The sequence below is a fragment of the Macaca fascicularis genome, chromosome 2, assembly GCF_037993035.2.
Source record: "Macaca fascicularis isolate 582-1 chromosome 2, T2T-MFA8v1.1".
Lineage (NCBI taxonomy): Eukaryota > Metazoa > Chordata > Mammalia > Primates > Cercopithecidae > Macaca > Macaca fascicularis.
In genome coordinates, this window is record NC_088376.1 from 54,274,561 (window position 1) to 54,284,828 (window position 10,268).

The 10,268-nt window shown below is 41.3% G+C and overlaps 1 protein-coding gene across 6 annotated transcripts in view; it reads left to right on the plus strand.

Annotated features, from left to right (window-relative positions):
* MED12L (mediator complex subunit 12L) overlaps positions 1-10,268 on the plus strand; it is a 341,010-nt gene that overhangs the window by 326,854 nt on the left and 3,888 nt on the right. For all 6 annotated transcript variants that reach the window (XM_045386761.2, XM_045386764.2, XM_005546118.4 and 3 more), the window contains one exon: positions 7,839-7,920. In XM_045386761.2, coding sequence (XP_045242696.2) covers positions 7,839-7,920 — 82 coding nt within the window. The remainder of the gene's footprint in view (positions 1-7,838; positions 7,921-10,268) is intronic.

Sequence of the window (10,268 nt, forward strand, 5' to 3'; positions counted from 1 at the left end):
CAAGGTGTCTGCAGAGTTGGTTTCCTCTGAGGACTGTGAGAGAGAATCTGTTCCATGCCTCTCCTCCAGCTTTTGGTGGCTTGCTGGGACTCTTTGGCATCGCTCAGCCCGTAGAAGCAGCACCCTGAGCTTTGCCTTCACCTTCACAGGCATTCTCACTGTGCATATACGTGTCTACTTTTTATAAGGACACCAGTCCTTATAAATTTCCACTTTTTATAAGGACATCAGTCATATTGGTTTAGGTCCCATCCTAATTACCTAATTTCAGCTTGATTACCACTGTAAAGACCCTGTTTCTAAATAAGGTCACATTCTGAGGTACTGGGTGTTAGGACTCCAACATGTCTTTTTTAGGGAACATAATTCAACTGAAATAATAAAAGGTCAGAAGGTGAGAGAAGTTTGGGAAGCCTTGATGGAGGAGGCTGAATGTGGCAGATGTTGAAGGCAGTAGGATTTGATTCATTGCTCTTTTTTTTTTTTAAAACGAAAAGAAAATTGAATGTTAATTTTTTTTAGAGTTGGAATTCAAGTTTTGTTTAGAATTAATGAAAATATATATTTTTTGTTCTTTTGTTGCTGTTGTAAGAGGAACAGAACTAGTTCTTTTTTTTTTTTAGCTTTTGCACAAGTCCATTCTATTTTAATGCATTCTAGGAGATCATAATATATATATATATATATATTTTTTGAGACGGAGTCTTCCTCTGTCACCGAGGCTGGAGTGCAGTGGTGTGATCTCGGCTCACTGAAACCTCCGCCTCCCCGGTTGAAGCAATTCTTCTGCCTCAGCCTCCCAAGTAGCTGGGATTATAGGTGCCTACCACCATGCCCAGCTATTTTTTTTTATACTTTAAATTCTGGGGTACATGTGCAGAATGAATTCATTGCTTTTTGACTATTTTGTTCATCTCTTTGCTGATTGACGGCATCAGCTGGGATGTGTGGGACAATGATCATCCCTTGGTTTTGGCTGTAAAAAATCACTTTAAAAACTTAGTAAGAAGTTAACAACTTGTAAAAAGTGACTCAGGACAGAAATGAGTGCTTCTTTAAAACATGTCACCAGAAAACAGTTTTTCTGTGAAAAGAGCAAGAAGGACTAAGAAAAGCCTATGTTTACAAATTAAATCTGGCCTGGACTTAATATCAATGCCTGCGTTGTCATTTACTTACTTAAGTTGCTTGTATTCTGTGAAGGAAAAACATGTGGAAATAAAGACATGGTGCCCTTGCTGGGAAAATATATTTGGCATGTCTGATTTTGGCCTAAATTATAGTTCTTGACTAGAAAAATATTTTTAATCCTTATGTGTTGTTATGATTAAATTAACTCTTAACTAAATATGTTGACAGACCATAATCTCTTCTTTAAAACTCCTTCCGGTGTTAAGAAAATAATGTCGACACCATCCTACTGCATCATTTCCTTTCATCTTAAACTCATGTTGTCTTAGTTAGGTGACTTAAAAAAATATGCTAACAGAAAGCTTTAAATAGTTGGCTTTTCACATCGCCCGATCCTTGGGTCCGTTTCATATTATATTGAATATTTGCCTTTTAAAAATAGGCATAATGGTAGCAATCGTTACTTAATTATATTAAATTTTAGTCAGTGATCACTTGTGAAATTGTCCTTTACTCTTCCTCAATAAATTCATTTGTTCCATTCAGAGAAGTTGAGATATTTTTTCAAACTGCCTCTGGAATTAGGAAGTAGCATGTACAGATAATATGATTCTCCTTTTGAAGTGGAAGAAATTAGGTCCAGAGAACATTGAGCAACGTTGCCTTCCTTTGCATGAATTTGGAATTTTTTTTTTCTTTTGGAAGGAAAAGAAGAAGTAACATTTATAGAAAGAGGTTGGGGAAGAAATATCAGGAGATTTCTGGTAACTGCATAGCCAATATATTTGATATAGTACTTTTTTCTTACTAAACTGTGTACAGATTTTAAAAGATGACTCTGCCGGACACGGTGGCTCACGCCTGTAATCCCAGCACTTTGGGAGGCGGAGGCGGGCGGATCACGAAGTCAGGAGATAGAGACCATCCTGGCTAACACGGTGAAACTCCGTCTCTACTAAAAATACAAAAAATTAGCCGGGCGTGATGGTGGGCGCCTGTAGTCGCAGCTACTTGGGAGGCTGAGGCAGGAGAATGGCGTGAACCTGGGAGGCGGAGCTTGCAGTGAGCCGAGATCGTGCCACTGCACTGTAACCTGAGCAATAGAGCAAAACTCTGCCTCAGAATAAAAAAAGATGACTCTATGCAAGTTACTAGTTACCTTGAAAATAAACACACAACAAATTCTGAAACACATCAGCTGCTAGCCCTGTCTGAGAGTGTAGACTGAGAGTGTGCTGCCCTGTGAGGGTGGAGATGTAGCTGAGTGCATGCACAAGTTTTTCCCAGGTGCTCGGTGGAGGCCCCTATACATTGTTGTTCCTCCGCTGCCGCTTGTACTGATGGACGACCATGCTTCATTCATCGGAGGAATCTGTGGACTCCGTCAGTTGGTAGTACAGTTTTAAAATAAATGTTGCCTTGCTGCTTTGTTCTTTTGCTAACAAATGGAGTGGTCACAACAAAAACCTCCTAACTGTCATAAGGGAAGGGATGTATTTTACTCAGTTTGGTGCCCTTGGAACCCAGAAGATTGCCTGGATTTTGATAAATATTTGTTGAATGACTCATTTGTTGGATGTCAAAGCAATGAAAAAAACCTTTGTTAAAATCACACATTATCCATAAGAAAGGAAAAACACAATTCAGGAGGCAAGGTGTCCAGACCATCTGAGCATCAGCAGGTCCATCACTGCATCAGTCCTGTGGCTGATCTTGTCAGTATATGCTTCTGCTGATGGGGCAAGCTCAAGTTTTAAGACAAAAAATATTTAAATGATGTTTATTTAAATAGAAATTACTAATTAGCAGCACATTTTTACCTCGTGATTGAGCAGAAGAAGTAAATGTTATTGAATAAAAGTAAAAATACATCAAAAGACATTTTCAGAATTTTAATTTTAATTTATTTTAGAGACAGAGTCTCACTCCGTCAGCCAGGCTGGGGTGCAGTGGTGTGATCATGGCTCACTGCAGCCTCAAACTCTTAGGCTCAAGTGATCCTTCCACCTCAGCCTTCCAAGTACCTGGGAACTACAGTAAATACATTTTTGTTTTTGTTTTTGTGTGTTTTTTTTTTTAATTCAGCAAACAATGGTATTTCCTGGAGAGTGGGTATGCCATGTTGATTAGTTACACCTGACGGTATTAAGCTGGCTATTTGGTCTTGTGGTTACAGCAGGAGCATGACACGGCTTCTGCCTCTGAGAAATAAAAATCCAGAATCCTAGAGAGAGAAGCAATCATCATGTTAAACCGTATGTTTGCTAATGGAGACATTTACACAGTACTAAGGGTACAAAAGCAGTGATTCACTCTTTAAATGCATGAGGGAATGGATGATAACTTCAGCTGATCTTTGAAGGATGAGTAGATTTGTGGGAAGGGTAGAGTGGAATGAAGTGGGGAGGAGTGTATTCCAGGAGAAGGGATGAACATCTGCAAAGGCACAGAGGGGAGAGATCATCTCCTGTATGGATATGGGCCAAAAGAATCTTTTCCACTTCATTTCTCACATTTGAACAGGGAATGCAAAACATACATAGATTATGATTTGGGGGACCTCTAGTTGCACCTCACTGAACCTATTTATTGACCTGTTTTGGTAAATTAAAAATTCAACTCCCACCGCAGTGATGATTCCAAAATCTCACCAAGCACATGAACCACCTGGGGGAGCCATTTTGAAATTCAGATTTCTAGCACATTAGCTACAGAAATTCTAATTCAGGATGTTTAGAAAGGAGTCCCAGGAGGATAATCCTTTCAATTCCCCCCAGTGATTTTGTGCTTCCTCAGCCACATACAGGGTTCAGTTCTTCACAGGAGGGGTTCATTTTGAATTGAAATGCTCAGTGGTGAGGCTTCTGTAGGATGTTGGAGGCAGCCCTCGTCTCCTGGTGGCAGGTGCTCCAGAGCCCAGAGAAATTGCATCTGGGGCCTATTGCCTGTGCATGTACAGGTGAAAGCAAGTTAAAATTTGTATTCAGAGGCCTTAAGAGGAAGCAGATGTGGTGAAACACTGTAAGATGATTGTAGACATAGACCATGTATTTCTGGTCAGTTTAAGGAAGTTGGTCAAATTTCTTGGCCTCAGAATCCCTTCATGTTCAAAAATTATTGCAGACCCAAAGAGCTTTTGTGTATCAATATTTACCATGTTAGAAATCAAAAATATTGTTAATACCAAATATTGTTTATGTTTAGTACCTACAGATAAACTCATGTTATTGAAAGTAGCATGCTTTTATGAAAAATAGGCATATGTTTCAAAAGAAAGTTATTTGAGAATGACATGGTTTTACTTTTTTTTGAGACAGGGTCTTTCTTTGTTACCCAGGCTGGAATGCAGTGGTATAATCACGACTCACTGCAGCCTTGACCTCCTGGGCTCAAGTGATCCTCCCACATTAGCCTCCCAAGTAGCTGGAACTACAGGCATGCACCACCATGCCTGGCTTGTAGAGATGGCGATTTGCCATGTTGCCCAGGCTGGTCTCTAACTCCGAGGCTCAAGCTGTCTGCTCTCCTTGGCCTCTCAGAGTGCTGGGATTACAGGTGTGACTCACTGTGCCTGGCCTGTTTTACATTTTTGAAAATTTCTTCGGTGTTGTAATAGCACATGTTATGTAGGCTCTGGAAAGCTGTAATGTATGTGCACCAGAAAATAAGTGAAAAAAGCAAATAATGTCTTAGTATTATTTTGAAAATGGTTTTGAGCTTGCAGGTAACCTGATAGAGTCTTGGGGACTTCTCCCAGGAATCCCTGGATCACAATTTGAGGTCCTCTGACTATGTACTGCCTCTTAAGCCACCCTCAGACCACCTTGCACTCCCCAACACACACACGCACACACGTGTACACATTACTGCCTAGGCTCTGCAAAATGTAGTATCTGAGGCAACCACACAGTGTTTTATTCTGTGAAATACTCTATTTGAAGTAGGCTTTAAATGAACCTAAAGAAGGCAGCTATGTGTTTGTTGAAAGAATAAATGTTGAATGTTTATACACCATGTACCCCAATATGCTATTCAATCAGCTTAGACATCTTTATAGACAGCCTTTTAGAATCTGTAATTATTTCCGAATAAGTTAATATTTGGAAGTTGATATTTTCAATCATGGATAGCCTTGAGGGGAATGTAGTGTTTGGTCAGAGGGTCCAAAGTTTCATTTAGACAGCAGGGATAAGTTTTGTTGATCTAATGCATAGCAAGGTAACTATAGTTAATAATGTATACTCCAGAATTGCTAAAAGTAGATTTTAAATGTGTTTACTGCAGTGAAATAAGTCTGTAAGATGATAGATGTATAGATATATGGAACATTTTCTGGGGGCAGCAGTCTTAACCAGTCAGAAGTGAACAGGAAAATTTGACATGAACTCATTGGTGGCAAAAGCTGACCTGAATAGACATGAGGCTCTTTTCATTTATCCTATCTGATATAATTATTCATGTGCTTGCTACAGAAATGTAATATGCTTGATTATGGAGTGCTGTCCTACATTTTGCCTGGTCTGCATATTAGGAATGTTTCTTAGTAAACTGCATATGTTCAGATTCCAAAGCACATACCTGTCTTAGGACTTTGGATAAGAGATTGAGGACAGTTACAGCTGAGTCAGCATTAAATATGCTAATAGACACATAGAATGTCTGGAACAGTACCTGGTAGTACAATATAAGGTTTTGTTAAATAAATAAGGTAGTTTCTTCAAGTAAGCATAAAAACTACTGAATAGAAAAGAATACTTACTTTACTAACATTTCCATATAAATGAAAGATTTTTATTTTTTACCCTTGATTTGGGCAATGGAATAAAATGGCAAGCTGCTGCTTCTCTAATTTGTATTGGGGAAAATAGTAACATTGGTGGAGGAAATAGTTCATTAGTTTTGTGGATCTTTCTTGTTATTAGGAAAGTTGTGGGAATTGAAGGCTCTTAGAATTAGTCATTCCATCAGTTGCTACTGAGTACCTGCTGTGTGCCTGGCAGGGCTGGACACTACAGATACATCAGTAGATAGGCCAAGCCCTTGTCCTTCAGTCACTCACTGTCTGGTGGGAGAGAAACAGTTGAACCAACTGTCATGCCAAATATTCAGTTTTAAAAGTATCAACTTGGTAATGCCCTCTAAATAGAGGATAAGATAGGATTGCCAGATAAAATACATGGCTCCCAGTTAAATTTGAGTTTCAAGTAAACAACGAATAACATGTCAGTGTATATCCCAAGTACTGCATGGACTATACTTACACCAAATGTAGTATTTATCATGTGCAATATTTGGGACATGCTTGGAACTAAAACGTTTATTTGAAATTCACATTTAACTGGACATGCTGTATTTTTATTTGCTAAATCTGGCAACTGTACGTATAATCCTGGGCTATTCTTGGCAAGCTCTGAGGAGGAAATAGATGTTGTACTTGCGTTAGGTAACTGAGGAGTCTTTTTCAAAAGACAAATTACAAAGGTATGCAAAACCAGCCATGGGTGATGGCGCACTCACTGACTGCCCCTAATCCCAGTGGGACAAGAAGGGGAGAGAGGTGGGGAGGGTACCTGACCGGAGCTGCAACCTTCCTGGAGTGGGGCGCGTCCAGCCAGCAGAGATTCTCATGGAGGAAAATTGGCAAAAACAAACCTTCCCTCTGCTCCCTCCCAGCCTCACTGTGCTCCTGTGCTCCAGTCTCCTGGGAGCACCCCCTCCCCACCGAGAAGTCGGAGGGCAGAGGGGCCAGCCTTGTTGATGCTCTCCACACAGGCAGCCTGGTGAGCACACGGAGGGTGGGCACATGGGAAACAGCCAGCACAGTGCTGATGTATGTGCCTGTGTCAGAACGCCCCCTTTATGCCAGTGACAGACCAGGAGGAGAGAAGGGAAAGAAAGAAAAGGGAGAAAACGATAGTCTGAAATTTGAAGATTAAGATAAAAAGGTAAATTGGCACTACCAGTGATTCTAACCAAAAGTAATTTTGCTTCTAGTAGATGCTGATTTTTTTCCCCTTTGGAATAACCACAATTTCTTGCATGAACTTAGTGGATAGAATCAGGGCATGTGGCCGCCTATATTATGCCTCTAACCTGATTCTTGCTACAGAGCCTGTATTTGCATGGCCCTGGGAATTAGCACTTTCTTAAAGTTAGTGCCTCACTCATCCTGCCCAGGCCTTGGCTCTGAGGGTGGGATTAGCGAACCTTCATCCTCCATCACATGGGGAGGGTATAGTCCCAAATGAGCCCCAGTCCTAGGGCACCACTCTGCCTCACCAGATTCTTTTCTCCCATTCGTGCAAGGCACAGCCTGTAGTCCTTGAACAAATCTTCCAACCAGAGAGCTTTCATTTTGCCAATATTAATATCGTGATCCTCATGAGCTAGCTGGTAAAGGGTGAGATGACCAGGATCTTTGAACTGCTGAGCTACGTCTGTAGTGTGGAGTTCTTCATTGGGGCTCTTCAAATAAATGCCAACTAATAACCTGGAGTGTGGGTTCCTGAATAGATGGGGTACTTCTGATGCTCACCAGAGGTACAACAAGGTGTAGATGAAAATTAATCCACACACACTGGTCATGGCCCTTTTTTCGTGAAGTGTTGAGAAGTACCTTACAGACTGGCCCTACAAGTTAGTCTCTGTTCTTGTCTGTGATTGGCACCATGGAATGATTTCTGTCCTTTCTGCTGTCGCCATTACAGTTTCCCAGGCAAGGCTTGCAGCAGACCCAGCAGCAGCAGCAGACGGCCGCCTTGGTGCGGCAGCTCCAGAAGCAGCTTTCCAGTAAGTACCCCTGTGTGTCATGGAACAGATGGATCCTGGAAAATTAAAAATAAGCCAGCAAAACAAAGTGGCGGCTCTCCCAAGATGGTACCATCTTCCTCAGTACAGTGTTCATGGTATTTGGTTTAGCCCAAGGTATTTTCATTCTGTCTTGGTTTGGTTTTGGCTTGAATGCTTCCTTTCCTGGGAAAACCCCAATTTTTCTCAAATTCAGTGAAGCTACTTTCTTTTTGCTTCCACCAGAACCTAGAAATGTTTCTTCTCATTGCGGAGACTCCTGTGGAATCAAAGGTGTCCTTTGTTTAAAGCTGGAGAGTTCAGGGAGCATCAGCTAATGCCCTTAATTATACAGATGAATAAAGTTAGCTGGTCTCCCAAAGATCTTCAGACACGGGGAGGCCAGCACTAAACTGTCAGACTGTGAATATTCTTACCACTGCACCCTCCTGCCCTTCTGATAGTGACTCCTCAGTCAAACCCTGTAACATCATAGACAGCATGGCGAGGCAGTGTTTTCTCCCTAGTAATCTTGCCTGTAGTGCTGGTGTGGTGTTTTTGTTTGTTTGCTTGTTTGTTTTTTAATATGCTGCCTTTCTAGAGAATATACCAATAGCCCATTTCATCATACCTCATCTCAGTGCCAGCAGTGTGCTCCCATGAATTGAATCACCCCTGTGCTGGTGTCATAGGACAGGAAATCCTTTTAGAAATGGGAGCAAGCTTCCTGTGATGCAAAGAATATTGGCCTGGAAGTCAGGAGACGTAAATTTTGATGCCAGCTTGGCCGCCATTATCTGGGTCACGTAGTTTTTCCATCCGTGCAATGAGTGAGACTAGCAGTTTCCTCTTGGTCTTGGATTAGGTGCTTGTGAGGTACCAGAGTGAAGAACAGTTTGTGGTGAAGGCAGTGGTGCAGGTCTGGTAGCCTGCTGATACTGTAAGGAAACAGGTCATGTAATTACTGAGGGGCAGCTTGGTTTCTGACAGAGGGATGTCCCTCTTACACCTCAGTGTAAAAGGGGTGTAAAAGGGTATGCACTCTACCAGCGCATACCCAATATTTTTTTTCCTCTTCTTCTTTAAGAAGATTTTCCTCTTATGGTCTCATTTAATGTCAGTTAAATCAAGTACATCTTCATTTCTAGCTACTGTTTGCTGTTTAATGGATGTGGTTTATTAAAAGACATTTGTAATTAAAATCTCATTATGTTTCACTAATTCCAGAATCCTTATTCTTATAGAAAATATAATCTTAAGGCAGATTTTTTCTTCTAGTGTTTAGAAATAGGTACCTAGGATTTTTATAAAGTGGCACCTGTTTGGGGGAAGATATCTACTCTTACTTCCTGTCTACCAGAGCTCAGCTTTTTGTTAAAGCCATCATTTATGGAGTACTTTCTAGGACCCAGGCACTGGGACTTTCCATGTATTGATTTACTTTAACCCACCCTGTGAGATTACATATTATTACTGTTCCCACATTACAGATGAGGAAACAACTGAAGAACAGGGACATTGACTAATTTACCCAAGGTTTTTCAGCTAATAGAGCTGAGACTTGAACTCAGAAGCACTCCTTCCAGAGCCCACCTCTTAACCACGGTACATACTCGGCTGCCTGATAAGCAGTTACGCCAGACTTCATTGTTGAAGAGTGGTGACTAGACTGAGCTGTTCACCACACAACTCCAGAGGGCTGCTTTGAGAGCGTGGCCCATGTGAATGGGGCCCCCATTGAATACTCCAGAGTTAAACAAGCAGTAGCTGTTTCTAAGCCTGTGTCATTTTTTGGTATCTACTGACCATTCCTTGTTTCTGTGTGCATGTGCAGGCATGCATGTCTACATGGGCACATGCTTGAGTCATCACACACGCACACTTTTGCACCTGCGTATACTCTTGCACAGTTCTGATGTACATATCTTATGGCCATTTGCAGAAAACTGCCCAGTTCCGATCTAATGTTCTCTTACCAATTATGTGTTAAAGCAGAATTGCTGACTTTTATAAGCATTTTGAGAACTTTCAATGTTTTATGAAACTTTTACTGTACTCCTTTTGAAAGTTAATACCAAGTAGTTTAGTTCAGAGGGAGATACTTTGGATGGGCCAGTAAACTAAAACCTGTGGCATTGCATTGGCAAGTGTGGACTGTGAGCTAAAGTTGGCCTCTCTGCGGGGTGGTACTTGAATCCCACCACAAGGGTTTTTCAGGACAAGGATGGTACTCTCTGGCCACTCTGTTTCCCTGTACCTGCGGCTGGTACTGAGAGCAGTGACAAGAGGGTAGCAGCTATCTGGGCAATAGTTTTGTATCTAAGTTTGGTTGAATTTATTTTTCTCCTTAG